This window comes from Talpa europaea (genome assembly GCF_964194135.1).
Source record: "Talpa europaea genome assembly, chromosome: 2".
Taxonomy (NCBI): Eukaryota; Metazoa; Chordata; class Mammalia; order Eulipotyphla; family Talpidae; genus Talpa; species Talpa europaea.
This window is the reverse complement of record NC_140068.1, coordinates 26,837,077-26,862,887: the sequence shown is the minus strand read 5'-3', so window position 1 is coordinate 26,862,887 and position 25,811 is coordinate 26,837,077. Positions and strand designations below refer to the sequence as shown.

At 37.5% G+C, this 25,811-nt stretch overlaps 1 protein-coding gene across 2 annotated transcripts in view; it reads left to right on the top strand.

The window, feature by feature from the left end:
- Positions 1-418: 418 nt before the first annotated feature.
- The window catches only part of L3MBTL3 (L3MBTL histone methyl-lysine binding protein 3), a gene marked incomplete at both ends in the record, with an annotated part of 87,245 nt that continues 61,852 nt past the window's right edge, over positions 419-25,811 (top strand). Inside the window, 11 exons of one of the 2 annotated variants that reach the window (XM_084227692.1) lie at positions 419-535; positions 7,536-7,647; positions 8,014-8,088; positions 9,535-9,694; positions 10,816-10,942; positions 13,113-13,197; positions 14,559-14,650; positions 16,580-16,684; positions 20,807-20,942; positions 23,060-23,151; positions 25,556-25,707. In XM_084227692.1, coding sequence (XP_084083818.1) covers positions 434-535; positions 7,536-7,647; positions 8,014-8,088; positions 9,535-9,694; positions 10,816-10,942; positions 13,113-13,197; positions 14,559-14,650; positions 16,580-16,684; positions 20,807-20,942; positions 23,060-23,151; positions 25,556-25,707 — 1,238 coding nt within the window. The remainder of the gene's footprint in view (positions 536-7,535; positions 7,648-8,013; positions 8,089-9,534; positions 9,695-10,815; positions 10,943-13,112; positions 13,198-14,558; positions 14,651-16,579; positions 16,685-20,806; positions 20,943-23,059; positions 23,152-25,555; positions 25,708-25,811) is intronic. The other variant, XM_084227693.1, reaches the window with a different exon arrangement.

Sequence of the window (25,811 nt, the reverse complement as noted above, 5' to 3'; positions counted from 1 at the left end):
CTTTTTTGTTTACTAACATTTTGTGTTCATTCTATTCTTTATCCAGTCCGGCTCTCTTTTCACTATCTTAAAACAGAAAACAATCCTTAGAGAGCAAGGAAGCTTATCCATATGGAATCATCTTTTTTTTTTTAAGTGGCTATGCTATGAAACAATGAATTTCTTTTTTTTTTAAGAATAGCAAAAGTTTACTTGACACTTTCTGTTTCACTTAGAAATTCTATTAATACTTCTTCTATAATTTATCATGGATTGCATGAGGAAAAATGTTAATGATGTTTTTGAAGCAGTTATTTCTAGCTCTATAAATATGGAATATTGTGATCAAGAAAATTATGTAATTAAAGGAAACTAAAGTAATGACCCCTAAAATTTGTATGTGAAATACTTAGTGATATGCTTTCCTCCCCTCTTCCAGGTTAAAAATTAAATCATGACTGAATCTGCCTCTAGCACAAGTGGTCAAGAGTTTGATGTGTTCAGTGTTATGGACTGGAAAGATGGAGTAGGTACTTTACCAGGAAGCGACTTAAAGGTAAGCTGTCTATTATATAAATTATAGATTTCCTAATGTGTCTGTGTGTTTATTAGTAAAATATATTTGAGTACATATATGTGAAATAAGAATGAAAACCATTGAGTATAACGCCGTGGGTTTTCTGAGATGATTAGACCTTTCCAATGCACTCTCAAGACAAACTGAAATGCTGATGGCTGGGCACATACCTTTATCACTTGGCACAGGGACTAGGGGATATTTCTTAGTATGTGTTCATTGTGCAAAATTTGATTTATGGCCTCAAGGAAGATCATTTCCATTTTGAGTCTGTCATGTTGGCCAAGAAATGTGGAAATGATAGACTTAGAAGACCTAGCTTCTAATATTTTGTAACAATGAACTCTGTAACTTTAAGTGGATAACCACCCTCCCTGTGTCCTGATTTTCTCATTTCAAGACTGGATAATATTGAATAAGCAGGACTCCTTACCTCCTTTAAATTACACTATAAATTTGGATTCTTATATAATCATTTGTTCAAAAGGTAGTCTTGCCTATAAATCAGACTACTTTTGTACAGATGAAAACACTCTTTAGAAAGTGATGCTTCAGTGTGCTTCTTTTGTAATGTGCTCACCCTGCTCCGTTTCCCCAACCCCCAAAACGTACTCCATGATCAGATCTGCTGCCCCATGAAACATGGTTGTGCAAGCACTCATCTGGGATGTCAGCCACCCCTATCTCTCAGTTTTTATTTGCTTTTGCTCTGGTCCTATCTCTGGGACCTTGAACCTGTCTGTGACCCTTCAGACTTTGTGTTTGTACTTGGTCACTCAGGTGTTTGAACTTCCCATCTCCTTAATAGTCTGTTACTTGGCTTGCCTCTCTAATCCAGGTGTTCTAGACAGTCTTGAATTGAAATTCCTGACCTCTAATATTGGCTTACTTTTAGTGACTTCTTGGCAACTATCTTAACCAAGCCTTTCCTAGTTCATCCTCAGTAGTGCGATTTGGCTGGTCTACCTGTCTGTCTTTGGAAAAGCACTTAGATTTTAGTTGGGTTAAGCTTAATTAAGTGCAGTGTGCCAACATATCTTTCTTGAGTTTAGCTTAACAAAATATGTTGCAGTGAGCTTAGTGAAATCCAGAGAGATTTGGTTTGTAGTTTTAGTTCTTTGTGACCCTGAGCAAGTCAGTCTCTTTGGGCCAGTTTCCTCCTCAGCAAAATAAGGAATTAAATGAATACTAAGGATTTTATTACTAATGTTCTTCAAATGTCCATCTGGATTAGATATGATGGAAATGGGATGCTTAAGTGTTTGAGAGAGAAAAATGGTTTCTTAGACTCTGATAATGTCAGCCATATAGCTTTGTCAAGTTATTAAACTCACTGAGTTTCAGAATCTTTATTTATAAAAGGGGGATTTAGGACCTATGTCATGAAAATTGGAAAAGAAATAATATATGTAAGAAACAAACTATATATGTTTTGGCTTTGTGCTGTATTATTTAGACCGCCTTTTAAAAAGTGCCTCATTCTCTTACTCTTAAACATTTTTATCCCATTTCTACTCAGTGGCTTTTTTTGTGTCAAGTAGGTGATGAAATTTATAACTTTTGTTCAGTTAGATTTTTGACCATAGAGTGGATTTTCCATCCCTAAAAAAATTAGAATTGCCTGAAGGTTTTCTAAGGATTGGATTTTCGGAATTAGTCTATTACTGTTATTAAAGTAATCAAATAATTGAGTCATTTAGTGAGTATTACATAATCTGGGTTATTTGATTTGTCTTTTAGGCTCATCTGTTTACCTGGGTAATTTCCATGTATCTAATTCACTTCATGTACTATAGACATTTTGATGTTCCATGTAAAAAAGAAAAGGACAATTTAAAAAATTATTTTGTATATGAGGAAATTCAGAAATTAACCAGTTAATTACGTTGCTTAGGATTTCAATTCAGTTGCTCCTTCTATTGATATCCAAGTTGCTTAAGTGAACTGATTGAGAAATTGATTTTTTCACACAATCAAGATATTAGAAAGAACCTTGAACAAATCATCAAATTTACTCTTACATCATGGTTTGCCTATTTTACACTCTTGAAGACTCTTTTTCATTGGGTATAAATATGTAGATTTCCTAACAAACAGCATGCTAGCCGGAGATAGCCAGCCGAAGTTCATTCAGCTAGTACAATCAGCTGATACAGGGAAGTCAGTTTCTTATGCAAACAAGTTTTTATATAGTTCATTTTATTGCTGTTTTGAAGAAAACATTTCTGTGTAAGGCTCCTGATAGCTGGCCAGTCATGTTATGTCAGTCTTCTGCTTTTAAAATCTTTTCAGCAGTTTCCCATATTTTTCATGGTAAAGTTTAAATCCCTTAAATTTACTGCAAACTTAGTTTTTTTTGGCACCGACTTTCCTGTCTGGATGCATCTCATCTCACTTCTTAGTGGCTATCTTCTAACCTTTCCAGCCCAGACCATTAGTTCACACCTTGGTCCCTCTTTGTGTTTCCTGTTGCTAGAATCCTCTTTCCTCTCTCCACACTGGACCAACCAACTGTACATAAAGCAGAGTGCAAAAACTCCTTGTTTGGGTACAGTAATAGAACGAAGGGATGACTGTTCTCCATGAGCACATTACCAGCATTTTTAAATTTTATTAACTTTACTTACTCTTTTTGAGTCAGATAGTTTCTATCATTGTTGTCAGTTTACAAATGGGGAAACAGACTCAGAGTAATTCATTTGCTCAAGGTCAGTTAGTTATTGGCAGAAGCATGTCTTAAAACCAGGCTTTTCTGAAATTAAAATGGATTTTCTTATCACTATTGTATTATAGTCTAAAGAAGGAAAACATTTTCACATCAAGAGTGATGGGAGGAAAATGTGACAGCAGTTTAGAGGAAGAAAGGTCACTTTAGCTGGAGGGATCAGGAAGGCTTTGAAGAGCAGATGTCATGTAACTTTCAGGTGCTTGAAAAATAGGTGTCTTGGGGAAGACTTTGGGAGGGGCAGGGAAGGAAGGAGGGAAAGAGAAGGACTACTGGAAGAGGGACTAAGAAAGTACAAGTGTTAAGGGAAACATGACCCTCTTGAAAATATTTTTTTTAATTTATTTATTTATGCATCCAAGAACTGGGGTGTAAGCCAGAGGTGCAGTGGGGGTACGGGAGGGGGTGTTGAGAGGATTCACCAGAGAGAGTGGGGAGTAGAACAAACAAATGTACTGAAGTACACTGCTGAGGGGAGCAGTGGGTGAGGCAGGATCTGTCTGCTGTCCATGTTGGTTACTCCCTGGCTGGCCTGGGATAGAACTTGTGCAGCAGTGGCTGGCAGTAGCTTGATAGCGCTGTCTTTAACCCCTGTGCCACCAGGGAGGCCCTCTTGAAAATATTAAGCAACATTTTTGCTTTAACAAGCTTCGAAACTTGACTGTTGGCTAACTTGATCTTTTAAAATGCAAATTGGTATTTATACATTAATATCTCAGGGCTAGCCACAAGAACAAGCAGGCTACTAAGTAGGTTGGAAAGGTACCTGGTATAGGACTCTCTCTCCCTGAGCAGTTTCTCTGTCTGAACTTCTAATGATATCTGAAATTTATCCACAGGGAGTCATTCCTCGGGGTCGAAGGGATTTAGTGCTTTGGAGTCTCTCAGTAAAATGCAGATAGACGCCTGAGAGCAATAGATAGCTTCTTATCTGGTAAGAGTAGTTGCCACTTACCCAAGAGCACGACCCTGCAGCAGCAACACAGAAACCTAGCAGGAACTTTAACATGTGCTCTTGGTGCATGGTTTTGCCTTGTCTTGATTAATGGTCAGAATAATTTAGTTACCAAATATCTTTGTCCCTAAAACAGGACTAGTAAGTAGAATGCAGATTTAATCATTCAAAGTAATAAAACAAAAATAGTAATCTAAGCACTGTCTCTTAAAGACAGGCAAAAATAGGGAAAAGAACCTTTGCCTCTACAAGCAAAAATAAAGATGAGATTGAATCAATTAAAGGTAGTTGAAACCTAGCCAAATAAGTAAATAAATAAAACTTTTGCAACCATTTGTAGATTTTAGACATAATTGTTTTTTGATTGACCTGGCTCTCTCTACCTACAAAAATAGTTACGTCAGCTGATGTCAGTTGATTTGCTTAATAAATTGTTTATAATTTTCATGTTGTTGGTTGTATAGAGTCACTTGATAGATTTTTATACAGCTTTTTGGTTTTCTAGATTAAAAGAGCAAATAACTTTTTAAAATGACAGCGATTATGTTGTTTCCATGGTTTTAAAGCCATTCATAAAAGCATTACCAGTTCCAGAGCCCGAGTGGCCTATTGGGTAAAATAATGTTAGGAAATATGTCAGTTTTTCTGCAATTAAATCTCTGGAATGCCAGTAATGTTACTAGCACCTAACAACCTATGTTTAATGTTTTCTACAGTTGTGATATTGTAGAAGACACAGTGTATCGAAATTGAGAAGTGAAAAGAAACTAGGTCTTTCTACATGTAACAAGATACTTTAAAATCGCCTTGAGGTTTTATTTTTAGAGATAATGTAACTTCAGTGAGAGTAGATGTCCTTTACTTTTCTGGGATTATAGGATAGTTTGAGAATCTGATAGATCCTATGAATCCTATCCCCAGAAGGTGTGTGTCCATCCCATAATTTTCCATATATTTTTTGGGATTCCTCAACCCCTAAAGTCCATCTGTGGATGCCTGGCTTACAGGAGTTAACTGTGACCATGAGTGCCATTGCATCTTTACTTTGTGCTTAAAGGAGGTCAGTTGCTGGCAATAAATGCTAGAAAAAGGAAACAATGATTGGGGTTAAATGTTGTATTGTGGGAATGTTAAATGTTAAAAGTTAAAAACTTTGAGAGTATTTGAATCTAAAATTGCCAGGTATCATAGGTGCAAATTTTTATTTGAAAGTCCCACCAGTGCTTTTCTTTCTCAGTGTTTGAAATGCCGGGTGGTTTTGCAGTTCAGCAGCAATTTGGAAATGTAGCTCACAGGAGACTTTCTGTTCAATGTACATTTTTAGTGCCAGTTCTCACATTTTGTAATTGTCAAATATGTTTAAATTGATGCCAACATATCATCAAAGTAAATTACTCATCTAAATTGAATCATTAAGTTCATGCCTGTTTTCTTTTGAAAGCTGCTTTTTGCCAATTATTTTTAGAATTTTCATTCAGAATTGATTTTCCTTCATGTTCTTTAATGTTATTAATTAATAATCACCATGGCCTGTTTTTTCTGTGCTTGCCCAGTAGATGGTACTGTCAGCTTTGTTTTGAAATATATTGTTTTCAGAGTTGATCATTCAAACATCTTAAACTATTTCCCCCCAAAGTAGTTATTTCTAGCTCTGTTCCTTCATGTAACTTTTGCCACCTCCTAGACTGACATTGTAGGTGAACCAGCTAGGTATAGTATACACATGTTACCTTGGAACTGGTATCTGGAATATGTGGTAGGGAAAAGACATTTCATTTTCTTTAACTACTTAATGTCAGTCAATATAGAAAGCATTTAAAAATTGTGGACTGTGAGTAAGGAATTATTTAAGGTGCCACTTTCACCTGTTGGAAAGAATAATTATTGGCATTTCTTGCTTAAGATTTTTCTGACCTGTACTCTAAATCTAATTTGGTAAAATAAATAATTCTGTTGGCATGCAATTGGCAAATAGATTTTTTAGATTGGGAAATGGAAGATCTTATTTAAATACCACATATCTGCATGGTCACAGATATTTCCGTGAAAGCTATAAAAACTTTTGGCTGTAAGTTTTATCCTTTTGAATTTTGAGCTTCCTAGCTCTTCATCACCTATTAAAATTAGTGGATTCCTAATATTCTGTTTTATAAGAAAAAAGAAGGAATCCAGAAAACTTTGAATCTCACACATGTGAGAGTAAACTTAAATGCTTCAGAGGATGGGGTCCCTAGACCTATGTAGGGGTTTAGCCTTTAGCACACCCAGTATGCGTAGGCTGTTGGAGTAGTGCAGTTTGTTTTAAACTCATCATGAGGTGAGAGGAAATTTTCAACACTTTCAACAATTTTTCTATGAAATCAGAATGCCCTAGTAAAATGGGTGGCTCAGAGCTAGTCGACTTGTTCACAGATGTTTCCAGGTGTTTGGGAGGATTAGAGGTGAATATAACGGAGCAGTGAGAGAAAGGAAGCAGAGAGCTGAGGCTCAGGATTTTTGTTTCCACTTTCCTCATTCACATCTTGGAATATAGGATGTGGATGTGTCTCATTTCTGGAAGAGAGATACTCCTTTCTGAACTAGGTGAACTTGGGTGAGATAAGTTTATTCCAGGGAAAACAGTAACTTTACTACTACTCACTTTGATTATTCAATAAGCAGCAAGGTAACATTTAAAAAGTCTTAGCCAAGGGCCTCCCTGGTGGCGCAGCGGTTGAGCACTGGGTTGCGAAGCTGCCCGCGGCCTCTGCGGCACCGGTTCGATCCCCGGCTGCTCCCCGGCCACCGGAGGAGGGTCCCACATGGTGCGCAGACCTCTTCTGCCGCCCGCTGCTCCCCTCAGCAGTGTGCTTCGGTCCTTCTGCCTGCTCTGCTCCCCGCTCTGGCTCTGGTGAATTCTCTCACCCTCCCGCACTTCTGACTGTACCCAGTGCATGTATAAACAAAAAAAAAACCAAACAAACAAATAAATAAATAAATAAAACATGCCTCTAAAAAAAAAAAAAAAAAGTCTTAGCCAAAAAATGGTGTTTGAAATTGCAGGCCATATAAATGACCTGGTAACTCTACAAGACATTCTAGGGTTGATCTCTTAGTACCTTGCTGCTTTGTGCTTTCCCCCGTTCCTGAATGCCCAAACTAGTAAATGCAAAGGGCATTGGTAGAAGCCTTATCAAGATATAACTGTGTAAATTAGCTTAGAACAAAATTAATTTGCTGAAAGACTTTGTCAGCTATTAAATGATTACTCTTCAGAGCACTTTTGTAAATGTTTCTTCTTTCTGCTGTGTCATTGTTAGTTTCGGGTAAATGAGTTTGGAGCCCTAGAAGTTATTACAGATGAGAGTGAGATGGAAAATGTTAAAAAAGCAACAGCTACCACAACTTGGATGGTGCCAACTGCTCAAGAAGGTAAGAGCAACTCATCTGCATTGTCATCTTTCTTTTGTGAGTTTTAATATGAGAATATCTAAGATTTTATAATAGGCTGGAACTTTGAAAATCCTGGGTGATCTTCATGTCACATGTTTTTAGGTCAATTTATATAATGAAACTGATGTGAACCCAGCTTTTATGTTTTAAAATTACTATAAACTGTCTTCTTTCCTAATGTCAGATCTATAAGAGCACAAGGTTAATTTGGAAATTATTAAGTAAATCCGTGTTATAATAGCCTACCCAGGTGATTCAGCCAAAAGCCTGACACTTTTTTCTCATCTACTCCAATGGTTGTAACTAACACCTATATGCTGATGACTCCTAAATCTATATCTCCAGCCCCGACCTCTCCCCCGAGCTCCAGGCCCGTATTTCCACCTGCCTACTGGACATCTCCACCTGGATGTCCCTCAGGTACCTCAAACTCCACATGTCTGAAATGCGATTCATTTTCTACTTCTTTTCTCCCCTCCCCCTAAATCTGCTCTTCCTTCTGTACCCCATATTTCAGTTGATGGTAACAACATCCACACAGTGGACAATCAAAAAATATAGGAGTCATCCTGAATTTATTCTACTCCAGCCCCATAGACTGTTACTTAATTGTCTTGGTTTTCTTTTGCTAAATATGTCTCATATCTGGCCTTTTGTACCCATTAACATTGCCACTGTCTTAATTAAACCCTTACAGCTCTCACCTGAACTATTATAGAAATCTCCGAAAGAACCACTCTGCTTCTAATTTCACCAAGTGTCTGCACACTGAAGTTAGACGAACTTATATAGATTTGCTTATCTGATGCTTTGCTGATTTCTTATTATCTCTTTCACAAAACATATAAAGATCTTGGGTGACCTACACCTACCTGCTTGCTTAGTCTCTCCACTCTCTGTTCTGTTCTTTGTGCTTTATGTTCTGGCACTGCCAGCAGCACTAAATTACATGTAATTCTCCCAACATACCAACTGGTTTTCCTTGCCCTTGCTCATGCTGTTTCTTCTGGCTGGGATGCCATTTCTTTCTTTGTCCAGTTGGTAAATTTCTGTTTGGTCTTCAAAAAGTCCTTCCCTGTTCTCACTCCAGGCCGAATGAATCGCTTCTTCCTCTGTACTACTTCTGGAACTTGTTCATGCTTCAATAATTGCATGTATCACATTTGGTTATAAATATGGGTTTTCTTGCCTGTCTTCTCTCCTAGACTGTGCGCTCTTTTGGGCAAGGTCTATACTGTCTTTATCAGTGTCTAGCATAAATTGGTGCCTAGTAAATGTTTGCTGAATGAATGATTAGCTTAACAATCCAGGCAAAAGGAAATGTGAGTTTCTAAATGATTTGGAATTATTATATTATATCTAAATGATTTGGATTATTATATTCTGGGGAGATGGGCTGCTCTAAGAATAAAACAGAGATGTTGATTAACCAGTTAGCCAGTTAAGTAAATCAGAATCACTGATCAAAAGGTATAAAGAAGAAATAACATAGAGAACCCTTTTTAAATTTTGTCAAAAACATATAAAATAGGATTGTATAGATTGATGGCTTCATCTTCTGATTTCAGTGACAAATGAATTTGTCTTCGTTTTATTTCAGTTCTGTAGAAAAATCCTTTGTTTATTTTTCTGCAGGATTTTTTTGTTATGTAAATGATTTGTGTTATGTAAGTGGTTCCTGCCAAACCCATCTGCTTCTCTTTCCCAAACTCTGTAGTTTAATCATTCATTCAACAAATACTACTCTTTTAGTGTGCTAACAATAAATTAAGTTTTGCTAACAAAATTATTAGAAGGAAAAGTTTAAATGTATTTGAAATGTTTTCTGTCATGGTTTTAATTTTTTCCCTTCTTTTCATCTTTTAGTCTTTTCAGAGAAGACTGGGATGCCTTTCAGGTTGAAGGATCCAATGAAAGTAGAAGGGCTTCAATTCTGTGAGAACTGTTGTCAGTATGGCAATGTAGATGAGTGTCTTTCTGGAGGAAACTATTGCAGCCAGAATTGCGCTCGGCATATCAAAGACAAGTAGGTTTTTGCCCGATTCCATCATTAAAATGGGTTTTAGAGTCCAAACTCAGGGTGCTTGGGAATTACAGACATTTTGACATTTGTCCCCCATCCATGCCTTTTTTTCCCCTGAGGCTTTGGAAGCACGTGGACCCTAATCCTGATGATAGATAGAGATTTCAGTCACGTCTGATCTTAGTTGTTCTGCTTATGTCCTACCTGCAGTGCAATCTCTGCCTCTTTTTTTTAGCCATTTGTTTGCAATAATTTGATAGCTCCCTAGCTAAGAGTTTTTAGATTTTTCTGGACTGTTACATAAACATTTTGATGATGCTGGTATTTATGGAAATACAGTTTTTTGGTTTTTTTGCGGGGATTCTTAGATAGCTAAAACTCCAGATATGGAATAAAGCTTCCACTGATTAGATATCAGCTGAATAAAGATGGCCATAATGAATTGTGTAATGAGTTTTGCTAGTGCTGACTTCAGGACAGACTGAGGATTAAGAGACAGAGATCAGCTATGGCTGATGGTGTGTGACTTTGCCATTTGGGGATTGACTGACTAAGTTCAACTTATCATAAAGAAGGCATATTTCTTGCTCAGTATTGTAGATTACAAATAAATGGCTTGACATTTATGTTTTAGTTGAATTTCTCATATATTTTAATGAATATGGGTTTGGGAATTATCTGTTTTTGTTGGGCAACTGATAATTTACAAAGTTACACTTGACCTTTTTTAGCTGGACTTGTTCATTTTTTTAATAATTGCGAATTACTTTCTTTAAAATTGCTCTGAAGACTAAAATATCTCCAAATTCTGTTATTAGTATGGATGGCAGATGTGAAAGACGAATCATTTTAAACTTGTTAGAACCTGTTTCCTATATGGTACTGCTTCCCTTTTGAAATTAATGTGTAGTTGATTTCCCCCTCTACTGTGGCTCTGTCATGTATGGTAATGGTTTAAACTATTCATTACCAATGGCATTCTTAATGCCTACACATTTCTCCTAATATTAAATATTTTCCTTTGAGCGGTGAATTTTTTTTTTAAATTTCACACTGGCAATAAATATGTAGATGTTTGATAGGTATTGTTTCCTGTCACTATTTTGGGTTTGTAAACACAACAGAGATCAGAAGGAAGAGAGAGACATGGAAGACAATGAGGAAGAGGATTCCAAGTGTAGTCGGAAGAAAAAGCCAAAGTTGTCTCTGAAAGCTGACTCCAAGGAGGATGAAGAGAGAGATGATGAAATGGTGAGTATCCCAAGGCCGCTACCATGGAGCATCCCAGTGGAAGTGCTTGTTCTGCAGCTGCTTTACCACCAGTAGGTTACCTACCTACTCACCCTCTGGGTGCTACTGTCCTCATCTCAAAATATGAATATTAAATAGTAGTACCCGTTCTTTATGGTGAAGAAGTTGGATGTCCTGGAATTTATTGTTGCAGCAAAAGAGGCAACAGTAAAATCTTCAGTTTTGCAAATGAATCTTCAGTTTTTCTCAGTAGCAAACAACTGGATACACCTCATAAAACTATGTAAGGAGATAGAAAATGGGAGATAAGTGTTAGCTATATTTGAGGAAAACTAATTCAAAATGTGCTAATAAAACATAAATATTTTGTCTGTGAAGTGTATACTAGTAGTTCTGTGTGAAAAAGAAACTTTGAGGTCTTGAAGCATTTTCCTGCAGATCAGTACTGAACAAAGATTACTTGCTGGTCAATATGCTAGGAGCTGAGAATGCTGGGTTGGATAAGAGAGCAGGAGGATGGAGCATTATATTCTCTTTAAGGGAACATAAAGTAAACAGGAAAAATATCAGCTTGTACAAGTACTAGGCTAAGAATTATAGTAAGGCATTCAGATTGGCTGAGTACTTTAATTTGGATTGTGCCAGAGAAGGTGACATGAACTATGTGATCTGAGTAACAAAAGGGACCAACCCAAATGACCAAAAATATATGACTAGATCAAGAAGATGTGGTGCATATACACAGTGGAATACTATTAAGCAATCAAAAAGATAAACTCATGCCATTCACAGCAACATGGATGGAGCTGGAAAGGATTATGCTCATTGAAATAATCCAGAAGGAAAAAGAGAATATCAGATGGTTTCACTTATAGAAGGAATGTAGGGGATCCAAATAAAGGACTAGGAAGAAAATAATTATAATAAATTAAAAAACAAAAATTAATGGGCAGCTACTAATCAGAGATACTCTGCAGTGGAGGGGAATTCTCATCAAAACAGGGGAGGGAATGTGTTCTTACATAAGGAACTATTGTGATGGTGCACGGGTAAATTGGTGGTGGGAATTTTATGGGGACTACACCTGAGAGGAGAAAGCATGCATTGCACAAAAAAGAATCATGTAATATATATTAAATTAAATTTAAATAAATAAGTAAATGGGGACCAACTATGAGTGAGGAGCCCCCTAGGCAATGAAACTTCCAGGGAAAAGTCCCAAGGCAAGAACATGGGTAGTGTGTTTTGTAGAAGAACTATGTGGTGGAACCTTCGGGCATTAGGGGAGGGGAAGTAAGGTGAAGCTGGTGCCGTATATGTGGTTCATGTCGTGTTCCAGGCATTATGGTACATCAGAGTAATGGTTTTTATTTTATTCTGAATGTGCTGGAAAGCTGGAGGCAGTGGTATAATTTAATATAATTTATGTTTTTAAATGACCACCCTAGCTTTGACATGTGAGAAAGTGGAGTCAGGAAAACCAGTTGGGAGTTGATGGCAGTAGACTAGATGTGGGTGCTGCGTATGATGGAAGTAAGTGGATTTAGGGTGGCTGTTAGAGGCATATGAGAGGAGAGGAGAACCATGGATAACTCTTAGATTTTGGGGGGTTGAACAATGGCTGGATTATCATGCCATTTATTGAGACTGGGAAGACAAAAGTAGACTCTAGAGCCTAGAGTCCTATGACTGTTGGGAGTTTGGATGCTCACTAGACAGCTGAGTGAGGCATAGGAAGAAGTGGTCGAAGACATGGACTGGGATATTTGGTGTCTAGATTATCTCGAAAACCTTGGGAGTGGGATTGGAGAGAGAAGAGAAGGGAACTGGATGAGAAGAGACACTAACAAAGGGACTGAGGAAGGGGTGCCTGTGAGGTATGAGGAAAACCAGAACTGAGTGGCCAAGGAGTTGAGAGAAGAAATTGTTTCAGGGAGGCAGGAGCAGTATCTGTGCAATTTCCAGAGTGTAATTCTTGGAAACGTTCTTGTTTTGTGATGACCGCAGGCCAAAAGCAACACAGTTCTCAAATGACCTATATTCTTACTTTCCTCAAAAGTTATGAAGTTAAATTGGAGAAAAGTACAGAAATCTTAGTGACAGCCCTGACTTTTCATTGGTGCCAGTTCCATGAACTTTAAAAAATCATAATTTTTCTTTCTTACTGTAGGAGAACAAACAAGATGGAAGAATCCTGAGGGGTTCGCAGAGAGCCCGCAGGAAAAGACGGGGTGACTCAGCTGTATTAAAACAGGGTGAGTTCATGAAAGAAATGTTTTATTTGTAACTATGAAATTGAAAATATTTCACACAAGTGGAATTTTGACCTTAATTGTAGTACGCACTATGATAGTTAAAGTGTTGCTTTGGGTGTTACCTTGATTAAATTTTGTCAATAGAAATTAGGGTTTTGAAAAAGTAGATAAGGGGAAAAAATGGAAATGAATGACTTTCAAGTAGGGTCAAGGCAAACATGAAGACGTTTTCCTATATTTTTTCCATTGACTTGGTTTCTTCTACATCTGCACTTTCTCTAAAACCTCTGTTCTTGTTCATTTCCTAAGGCTTTAGGTTTTTAATGTTGCTTTGAAATCACAGCTTCCTCGTGTGGTACTCAGACAACTCTTCAGTTTCATAAAGAATCTAGTCCTAGGCCTGTCCCTTTAACACTTGACTCACAGCTTTATTGAAAGAGACTTAGTGTCCCCTGTGGGGCTTCCCCCCTGACCTGCCACATCTGCTTGTTGCTCCTTCATTTTAGCTCCCTTCACTGTATGTCCCCCCTCCTGACCACTGATCATGTTTTCCCTGTAAATTGCTGCATAAGCCAAGTGCTTGTCTCCAGTGTTTGGATGTATTCCTCCATTTCATCTTAATTGCTCAAAAAAGGTCTTTAAACAGTTTTTCTCCTTCCCTTTCATTTCTACTCTCAGAGGAGTGGCCCTTCTTCACCTTTTTGCTTCAGTAATTTATTTCCCCCCTGTAGCTTCTAAGGTAGTTTCTGTCATCCTGAAATCCATCTTAGCTGTTTCTTAGTATCATTCCCAATATACCTTTTCTTCCATTTTGCTACTCATCAAGCTGTTATATTCTTCAGTTCATTTCCATTATTTGTGAAAGGATTAGTCCCCAATAAAATTGATATTAAATGACATCAGCTCTTTGTTTCTCGTGTATTCTGTGGCTCAAAATCTGGCTCATGAGTGTGTGTGTGTGTGTGTGTACTCCAAGATTTGGAGCTACTCCCTTACCACTCAGTGCCCTGGCCTTTTCTCAGTCTTATACTTCTTGGCCTTTTAGGAAAAATTTCTGAGCCCCTGCTTCTAGGGGCTCCCACTTACTTAGCTTGCATGATACCGTTACAACTAGACCTCATGCAATATCGTCTTCGCTTAAGTTCTTCTGCTCACTCTTCTATCCTCGTAACTGTGGACATACATCACCCTTCACTTCTTGACTCTCCTTTTTGGGAAGAGGAGCCAGGAAAAGAGACTGAGAAATATGAGCCATGGAAGTAAGAGAAGAGTCAGGTGGAGTAATACTCAGGACAGTGAGCATTCACAGTGTACGTCTTAACTTTTTTGATTGAGAAATTTGTCATTTGGTCTCACTTCAGGTTTGCCTCCTAAAGGAAAGAAAGCTTGGTGCTGGGCATCCTACCTGGAGGAGGAAAGAGCTGTGGCAGTGCCAGCGAAGCTGTTCAAGGAGGTATGGGCCCATCTGGAAAGCACCGTTTATTAGGGCAAAGAAACTGGAATGCTGATATGAAATTAATGTTCTTGTTCCTGTTGTCTGTGTAGGACATGGGATATGTGACTCGAGATAATTTCTCAAACGTGATAATTTCTCTTGTTGATTTTTATGATAGTGTTAATGTGGTTTCTGGAAGGGTGACTACATTTGTGTGTGGGCACCTTCTCCGTGCGCACACACTGCCATACTTATGCTCGTCCTCCTCACCATTTAGCAGCTTTCATTCCCTGATTTTCAGAGGCATACTTCTAGTGCTACTGAAAAACTAGGTGATAAAAGCTGGCATGAAATTGCATGTAAACATCGTGGCTTTGGGAGAATGAAAATGAGTCACCGAAGTTTTCAACATTTTACAACAAAAATCTCAAACTGAATTACAACATTGTATTAACTATAATAAAAATATTTTTATCATAGACAATTTAAAATCAGTTAAAAACATAGACACCAAATGTTCTGAGTAGATACTGCTGCCCCTGTGCTAAAAATTGGCTCAGTAAACTTTTTCTGAAAAGGCCAGATATAAATATTTTAGGCTTTCTGGGCCACATGGTTGTGTCACAACAAAACTCTATTCTTGTCATGAAAGCTGCCATAGAAGTATACAAGTGAATGAACATAGTTCTAGTAAAACTATATTTATAAAAATGGGTAGTGGGTTGGTGGTTTGCTGACCCCTGGTTTAAATTACTTAATTATATTTCATTGTGGTATGTAATAAATCTGCCATTGAAACCTTTATGTATATGTAGATAGTTTTTAAAAGTGATGAATAATAAATTAGGATGAGTACATCGACATTAAGAATATTTAAATTTAAATATAATAGCAATTACATATGCGTTTATTCTATAATTATTTTTTGTAAATTCACAATAGAGACTTTCACATTTTTTTAAAAAAGAGTTTATAGTGAATTCCTTGAATTGGTAATACAGTCATGGTATTTAGATCTAAAAGTACTAGAATATGAAGTGTGCCCCTCCTAGACTTGGTCTTCTGGGTTTAGATGTGCATCTTTTAAAGTGACTACTGTTACCAGTTATCTTCCATTCCTAGAAAATTGTATGTGCTTCTTAGCTATATCGCTACACAAATCCTCCCCTCCCCATCTTAAACCAAATGATAACATATGTCTCATGTTGCTTTGGAATTTGCTTTTTTGTTTAACTTAGTTTGGAGATTAGTTCATCTCAGTTCATTACTGTCTGCATCATTCTGTTATACAAATGCATCCTATTCCACCTTCTGTCTCCTATAATAATTTAAGTTGTTCTCCATTAATTAATACATATGCCAGCAGATGACATACAATGACATATAAGACACCTATATAATGTAGATATATGGTAATAGGGAGCAGCTTAAATTATTCTAGAATAAAGTTAAGATAGAATACTCTGTATATATGGAATTTATAATTTGTATCTTTTGCTATGGAAATGTTTTAGTGTTCACATGTCAGTTTGCATGTGTCTCTATAATTTCCTAGAATTAAACTTGATGAGTCAAAGAGAATGTTCCCAGTTTATATCCCTACTAGCAATACTGTATGTCTGTTTCTGTAGAATCTTGCCAATACAAAGTTAACAAACTTTTTTATTTTTACCAAACTGATAGGTAAAATACATTTTACTTTATGTGACTTTATGGGTGAGAGTGAGCAGCTTTTTCAAACATGTAAAACATTTTCAACCACCTTTTCAATGACTTGTTTATATAGTCTTTGTCCATGTTTACATTGGATTATTTGGTGATTCCCTTTTGATTTTTAGGAGTTATTCCTGTATTGGACTAAATAGTCTTTAAGAATGACAATTATTCATATTTCTAAATAGGCATTTAGGCTCAAATACTAAAGCTGCTGTTATTTTTCCATTTTAGTATCAATCATTTCCATATAACAAAAATGGGTTTAAAGTTGGCATGAAATTAGAAGGTGTGGACCCTGAGCACCAGTCTGTTTACTGCGTCCTCACTGTGGCTGAGGTAAGTCAATGTCATCTTTATTTTAAAATAAAATGGTAATTCAGGGGCCTCGCCTGGTGGCGTAGCGGTTGAGCGCTGGGCTGTAAAGCTGCCTGCAGCCTCTGCAGCGCCGGTTCGATCCCCAGCTGCTGGGCGAGGGTCCCACATAGTGTGCAGACCTATTCTGCCACCCGCTGCTCCCCTCAGCAGTGTACTTCGTTCCTTCTGCCTGCTCTGCTCCCCGCTCTGCCTCTGGTGAATTCTCTCACCCTCCCGCGCTTCTGACTGTACCCAGTGCTTGTATAAATAAATAAATAAAGCTAAAAAAATTGATACATAAGTTTAAAAAAAAATGGTAATTCAGGGGTTCTAATAATGTGCAGAGTGCTATTTGTTTTTACTTCTTGCCAGGCTTGGTGCTTAATGTTTTATATAAATTACCTTTTTTAATCTTTGCAAGAACCTTACAAAATTCATGTTTTTTTCATCTTTGTTCCATAAATAAAGAAACTGAGATAGAGAGATTAAGTGGTGTATGTAATACCACACAGCTTCCTAGTGGTAAAACCAGGATTTTATCTAGGTCCTGACCTTTGCAGTACTGTGTTCCTTAACATAAGGAACAGGTCTCTCTTTTTATACACACATATGCACACATATACATAAAGGTAAGCTTAGTTCATCTTTATTTTAAAGTAAAATGGTAATTATGGAGTTTTAGTAATGTAAAGAGTATGTGTGTATATGAATAAATGAAATTATTCAGGAAAAATCATCCAGGTCAGTTAAATATATCTTAGCCCAGTTATATTACAGAGAGTACTTCTCAGAATCTCGTCCTCTTTGCCACCTCCCTTAAACCAGCATTATGTATTTTAAAAAATTCCCCTCAAGAGAATAAGATGATCTTGTATATTAGTTTTAATTATCATAGCTTTCTTACAGTGACTTAGTGAATGTGTAAGAAGCTTGGCTTCAGCAGAACTTAGTAACATCTGATAGCTAGGTGATGACAATTGCAGTGAATAATAATAACCAGTTCGCACAGTGGACCATGGATGGGTGCTGAGCAGAATATTATGTTGGATACCATATATATGTAAAAAGAATAAACACATACATATACAAAAATTTACATGCACAGGAAGCATCTAGAAGGATCACACTTCTGAGGACAGTCACCATTATCCATGAAGGAACTGACCCTCCCCTCCATTCAAGCACAGGAGACAGGCACAGAATCATCAAGTCTTGACAGGGACATCTCCCACTCTCTATAAAATGTACACCTGTTTTCTGATACAAACAAAAGAATTCAGCCCTGACCTTTCACTGCATATCATCACAAGCTGTTTGTTATTTTAGCTCACTCCACTCAGCTTTGTCATCTGAAAAATGTTTTTGTGACAGTGTAGCTTACATATACATAATTTTTTAACTACCGAGTGGTGTCTCATTTCGCTGACTTGCCTTCATTCATTTAATTGCTCTCATATTGATAAACACCTGAGTGCCCTTCGCTTTGTCACTCTCTTACAGATAGTACCTTGTGAGCATCTTTTTCTGTTTGTCTTTGCAAACAGGTAGATTCCATCCCGGAATTGACAGGTTCAGAGTTTTGGACTTTTAAATTTTTGATGCATGTTATTTCTCAGTACTCCCTAAACTTTCATCATTTGTTACCTTCTCACCAAGAGTGTGAGTGGAAGAATTGGCCTTTACCTGCAAGATAATATCTTTTTCTTTCTCTACTGCCTTTTTTTTTTTTTTTTTTGCCATGGGAAGAGATTGGCAAGTGTTTGAATTCTGAAGAAGCCACTAGGGAGTGAGGATTGAACTGTACAGAGAGAGCAGATAATTGACAAAGAGGAGATGGGCGATGATTCCAAGTATATGAGGAGGTATATGCCATAGGCATGAGGAGTCTTTCCTTGTGTTATTACAAGAAGGAGGGAAGGATGAGTATAAGGGGTAACTTCTTGCCATAGAAGGTAAATCATCACTGAGATAATTAGTGATGTGTGAGAGAGGTTGCTTGAAGGGGTCGCAAAGGAAGATGAGACGGAGTTGGTATGGCCAGATGGCTTAGGTCTCAGAGGAGCAGATTGGAGAACAGTGAAGTAGGGATAAAGATATCGGAGCCTGGGAGCACTGTGTGGCTGAGACATTAACCCACTCCCGCCTTGGAGAGTGCAAAGTGGGAGAAGGAGCAGCTTCCACTTGAGGAAAGGTTTCAAACGGACCAGTTTTTGAGCCAGGAGGTTGAGGATGTAGGAGATTGTCTACCAAAGCAAAGGTTTCCAGATGGCATAAAAGTATAGTAGAGAAATCTAGGAGGGGAGGGCAGAAGCTCAGAGCAGGATGACCTTTGCAACTAGAGCTTATCTACTAGAGGAACTTGTTTCACAGGCATTGAGCAGAGAGAGCTGGCAGGAGGCAGAGTAGATTTCTGAGCTCTGAGACTTATAGGAGAAGCAGCACCTGAGCTTCTTCTAACCCAAGGGGTGGATGTGTGGCCTGTGGCAAACACCTACCCTTTCTGAGAGTTTGTACTTGCAGGGGCTCCTAGTGTTGGCTTTACAGAGGGGCTCTGATCTCTCTTGGTGTTGTCACTGAGTGGCCGATGTTGTCTGTGTATGAATACATTGAAATAATTATAATATGGAAGATAAAATATAAAAAAGTCCATCACTCCTTTTTTGCCTCTCTCTACTCCCACTTCTTAGAAGAAATCATTAATATTTGGTGTATATATCCTTCCAGATTTTTTTCTAACTGAATTTCCATGTGTGTGTATAAATGAGAGTTTAAGTACATATACCTTTGTGTATATGTATTTATGTGTACATGAATAATAACATATACATTTGCAAACATATACACATAAACAAGCACATGAACTTGTGCATGTGTAATACTTCTCATTAACTTATCCTGTAGTTTGTTCTGTCACTTGAATTGTACAACATGTTTTAGAGAACTTTCTGTAATAGTCACTGTATAGCTTCGTTATTTTGGGGGATTGCTAATTGTCTTGGCTCTATATACCAGTCTCATGTTTCTTGTTCAGGTTTCTGTAGGCCAGGTGCTCCTGGAGCATTTAGAGGTCTGGTGTATGTGTGATTCCTCTTGAACAAATCTGCTGTCTTGTGGGAAGGGGGTTGAGAGGCTGCAATTCTTTGCCAGAGCTCAAGGCAGAGCATGACACAGCTGAAGCCCCATAAACCCTTGCCACCTTTAACTCTGAATTCCCCACACATAGATCCCTGAATGCAGATGTAGGGCTTCAGTGTCCAGCATATAGAGTGAGTTCTTGGTGTTCCACAGATTCTGTCTCATCTAAGTATAAATTGTGGAGGCTTTTCTTTTTCCAACTCAGCTGCTGGTGGAGAGAGAATCCATTGACATTTCTCGCTCTCTTATCCAGCCACATATTGCTGTGTGTGGAGCTTTATAAAAGACAGAGGCTAGGCCTCCCTGGTGGCGCAAGCTCTAACTAGCTCTTGGCAGTACAGCACTAACAAGCTCTCAGCACTAACAAGCTCTTGGCAGTACACTGTAGCACTAGTTCGATCCCCAGCCAGGGAGCTGACCCACAAGGCACAGCAGACCTCTCCTGTCTCACCTGCTTCTCCCCCTCAATAGTGTATTTCAGTGGATCCACCTGTTCTGCTCCCCACTCTGTCTCTGGTGAATTCTCTCACTGCCCCACACCTCTGGCCTATACCCCATCTCTTGTATGCATAAATAAATAAAATATTAAAAAAAAAAGACAGGGGCTTTTATAAAAGACAGTGCACATCAGGGAAGCCACCCCGGGACCCTGCTGGAACTATATACAAGCTGGGTGGGCGAGCTGCTTCCCTGCCAGTCCCCTTAGTGATATACAATAAGGCACAGGGGATGGAGAGAGAGGATGTATATACACTTGGAAAAATTATTCCTCACGCTGATTCCATGGGTCGTAATGTGACTGGGAATGTTGCCAGAACACCATAGAGCTTATCATTTGCTCACTGTTTTTGTTGCTGTTAAGAAAGCTGCTTTGGTTAACAAAGACTATACCATACTTGATCATACTATTTTTTTTTTTCAATTTCTACACAAATTGTTTGTTTAATCAGTTTGCTTTGTCTGTTTCAGGTTTGTGGGTACCGGATAAAGCTGCACTTTGATGGATACTCAGATTGCTATGACTTCTGGGTCAATGCAGATGCCTTGGATATCCACCCAGTCGGGTGGTGTGAGAAAACTGGTCATAAACTCCATCCTCCAAAAGGTATCATCACTTTGTTGTTTCATATTTTAAATTCTTAAGCACTGATTTTCTTATATGTTAATTTGAAATTTTTAAGAATTTAGATTTTATAATCTAAATTTGGACTCAAATTCAAAGTTTTGGTCTCTGATTTAAAAAGAAAAAATGCTTGTTGGGCCTCCATGGTGGTGCAAGGGGTTAAGTCTCAGCACTAAGAAGCTATCTGCAGCCACTGCAGTGTGGGCTCAATCCCTAGCCAGGGAACTGACCCACATGGCACAGCAGACCTCTCTTGTCTCACCCACTGCTCCCGTCAGCAGTGTATTTCAGTCAGTCCACCTGTTCTGCTCCCCACTCTTTCTCTGGTGAATCATCTCACTTCCCACACCTCTGGCCTGCACCCCAGCTCTTGTATGCATAAACAAATAAGCTAAATCTTTTAAAAAAATGCTTGCATGGGATGCCCTCAAAGCCAGTTGATTTTGTACACAGAGATATACAGGGCAAGACCTTAGAAAGCACAAGATTGCTAGATTTTATATTTGCATAAATAAATAAAATAAATCTTTAAAAAAAGTGCTTGTTAAGGTGAAAGAATTTTAGGAAGAAGAATCCAGCTTAAAAGATTAAACTATGTCTATTTACCTTTACTTACATGTAACATTTGCATGATACTTAATTTTGATTGCAAAATTTAGCTACAAATTTCTGTTATACCTTTAACCTTGATAATATTGATTTGAAAAATTAGTTCTAACTTGTTAACACAACAAAATTTATTTACTGATATTTCAGTATATGGAAAATCTTTTTTTCCCCAAGATTTATTAATTTTTTTTATTTATGCAAGAGCCAGGGTACAGGTCAGATGCGTGGGAGGGTGAGAGGATTCACCAGAGACAGAGCCAGGAACAGAACAGGCAGACTGAGGAAATACACTGCTGAGGGGACCAGCAGGTGAGACAGGAGAGGCCTGCTCGCCATGTGGGTTGCTCCGAGGCTGGCAGGGATTGAACTGTCACTGCAGAGGCTGCGGACAGCTTCACAGCGCTTTGTTCAACTGCCTGCACCACCACTTGTAGATTCTAATAATTAGAATATAACACTAAAAATTGGTTTAGGTAGCAGTTAAATTTTTTTTATTTTTACTATTGAGTTCTTTATATTTCTGTATACCAGTGTTTTGTCTATTTCATCTTTACATAAAAATCCAAGAAAAACATGTATCTTTTTAAGTCCATCTCTAATGTTTTTAATAACATCTTATTTCCCTTTTCAGCTTTTCCATTCACCATTGTTTCCTTGATATCAAAGAACCAGGTTACTAATTTGATATTTTTGGACTAAGGACTGTTCTTTTTAATGGACATGGTCATTCTTGGGTTTTAAGTGAAAAATAGATGGCAGAATGGCATTTTCAAATGACTTTAAGAAACAAAAATACATAGCAAAAAAGCAGATCAAATGAAAATCTGTAAGCCTTCATATAAATTGACCTTTTATAAATGATGCATTATTAGCAGTGGTTCTTTTTATGTTACCTTGTTGAGTTTTAATGGAAGCAGAAGAAAGCATACTAACTGATGAAATAAATGCTCAATTTCTTTTTTAGGAAATACTGACTTGAATGAGATTGTAAAAAAAATCAAGGCAAATACATTTCCATTATTGTAATTTGCCAACATGCTATCTCATAAATCTTGAGTTGTCATTCTTGTGGTGAAAGGCCAAAGATTTTATCTGTTTTATTAATATTTTTCCAGCTTTCTACTTGTACATACAAGTTAATGAGGGACAAATAAAGAATTTAACCCTCCCAACTCACTAGCCCATTGCTGAGGCATCCTGCCAACACACTGATAGAAATGCCAAATGGTGTAACATGTATCCATCTCCTTACCCTTTTTCTTTATATCTATCACCATTCATTCTGACTTAGAAAAAAAAAATACAGTTTATTAGAAACAACCATAGCCCATGTATTGAAGTTCATGGTATGAAATTATGTATTCAATTTTGTCTGTATGAAATAATTACTTGATTGCAGATTTTGGCTGTTGGACTTATAACGAGGACATGGAAAACCATGTAATATATTTTGATATTTTACTATATCTGTTTATGTGCACTTACTCTAGGATATAAAGAAGAAGAATTTAATTGGCAGACCTATCTAAAAACTTGTAAAGCTCAAGCTGCCCCCAAGTCATTATTTGAAAATCAGAATATAGTAAGTACATCCCAAATACTTTTCCTTTCAAAGAAAGTGACTTTTGAGTGTCTCATAGGATAAATTACAAGTGATGACAAAAAAAGCTACAATAAATTTTACTGTTTTGGTTGAGTACTGTTATTTTTATTGAACTTAGAACTTTAGCTTAAAAATCTTTATGAATAATTATCTATTTTACAGCCATACATTGGGTGTCTTTTTTTTTTAATTGAATGGTAAAAGACAGACATAATTTGAAATTAAGGTGCATAAAAATATTAATGGACTGGTTATATTACTGTTACTGTTATTTATGGGTGTTGTTCAAATGGATTTACTTAGTGAGTAGCATTGCTTAGATTTGCATGCAAAGACTGATTTATCTCACTCCAGCTTATTTTGCAATGTAACAGAAGCAAATTCTGATTGTGTGTCTATTTTTCTTCTGCTTGATCTCTGTAACCATATTACTTGCATTACATGTTCCTCTGTTGGCCTCTCCGAAGAGGCCTGATACGTTATACTTTGTCTTCCTTGCCCACATTCTGATCTAATTGGAAAAAAGAAAGAGTAAGCAAGTGGAAAATATGAATATTATCTTTGTAACTGATAAGGGCTAAGTTGGAGTACATGCATGGTTTATATCTGCCAATAAATGAGCTTCTTGATGCTGAGCTCTAGAGTTAAAGAGATTTACTGGCCCTTCCTGTTCTACCATCTAAGCCCAGGAATGTTGGACCAGGCCACCCAGGCTGACCTACTCTCCAACAGGGACACAACTTGCCCCTAGAGCAGCAGAATGGAAATTATATGCCCTGCTGCTCTCAAGGGTATGGCCAGTTCCTCCTTCCAAACTCACCAGTCAGGTAATAATGAGTGAGAGGGTGGAGAGAGACAGTAATGTTGCACTAATGGGTTTCTTTCCAACTTGAGAGAAATATCAGGAGTGGGGAAAAACCTTCTTATCTGTTCCTAATAACCTCCATTCAGGAAATGATGTCAACCAGTTATTTTGAGGGCATCAGTCTGAAAGCTGAAACTTTGCCTATTCAAATTCAGCATAAGTCAGCTTGAATTAGAGAACTAGAGGAGTGAGTGAGCGAGAGTATATATGTGTGTGTTTAGTTAACTAATAGAGATAATGATCCAGATTATTATTTTCTTAACTGAGAGGGTAGCTTAAAATGTAAATACTGCTTTGTCAGGTATTCTCCGTCAAGGGCGAAAGGTCACTTAGTTGGAAAACTCAGTTACCTGCTGTCAGCTCTAAATTTCCTAATCTCTGTCTAGTTCTCTGATGACGAGTTCATCGGGGATTTTATTAACTGCTTGAACCTTCTTAAATTCTGTGCATCGCTAGTGCATAATTTACACTTAAACTATGTGTTTGGTATCTGGGATGAATTAATGTTTCTATTTCTGTATTCTCCTGCCTCAGATTACTCAATATGTATGGTCAGAACTCTGATAATTACAGAACTTAAATGTATAGTAAAGATTTTCATGTAGCATTTGTACCTTCTTCAGCTAGACAGGGCCTAATTGTGACATTTTTAGAGCTATGGCTGTCTACATTTTTAATGATAGCGATATAATTAAAATACTAAGAGGTAAACTTATTTTGCATAAAGTAATTAGAAGATTATCTGTAGTCTTCATTCTGACATAACTGACATCCAAGTACACTTTCCTGAGATTAGGCTAGTTCTCTTCACAATCTTTTGCATTTTACTGTATCTCAGGCACTAAATCTTACTGGACTTTCAGTGTATATTTCTTCACTCTTGCAGATGGCCAGTAATCTGTGAATTTCCTTATATCATAGAAGATTTCAAATGACTTTGTTTTCAGCCATTTCTTCTAGTGCTGTTGTAAATAGTATCTGTAGTTCTAAGTAAAAATTGTAATGGTTTGCAGCCTTTTATATACGAAATGACCTACTTTCAGTAGAGTACTCTTTCAAGAGATCTTTTCAGAAGTGGGAGTGAGTTTGTACTGACTCATACACATTTTTAACTTGATTAGGTGCATATTTTGTGTGAAATGATTTTCATTGTTAAGTCTATAATCAAGGAAGAAAAAAAAAACCCAAAAGGTAACTATGCAGTGAATAAAAGTTACCTAACCAGTAGTAGTCATCTAACTCAGGTACCAAAACACATGTTAAGCTAAATGAAATGCTGTAAGGTTGTGGGTATTTAGTTTTGAGATCCAGATAGTTAACTGTGTGTGTAGCAGCAGGCATTGTTCTAATTTCTGCTTGTTGGAAAGCTACTCTGCTGTAAAAATGGTTCATGAATTTTAAATTTTGTGAATACAACTGATGGCTGCCAGGTCTTCATGAAGGAGGTGCAGAGAGGGTGCAGAGGTGCAGGTTTTCCTGTTAAGTGTGTATCTCTAATTAAATCTGTATGTTTCATAGACAGTGATCCCATCAGGCTTTCGAGTTGGAATGAAGCTTGAAGCTGTAGACAAAAAGAATCCTGCATTCATCTGTGTTGCTACGGTAACAGATATGGTGGACAATCGTTTCCTGGTACATTTTGACAACTGGGATGAGAGCTACGACTACTGGTGAGACATTTTCCATCGCTGAGCTTTTTCTAGTACAATGTTTGTTCAAGTAAACTAGGTACATGGTTTCAAAACAATGGTATTGCAAAGCTTATAATAAAAAA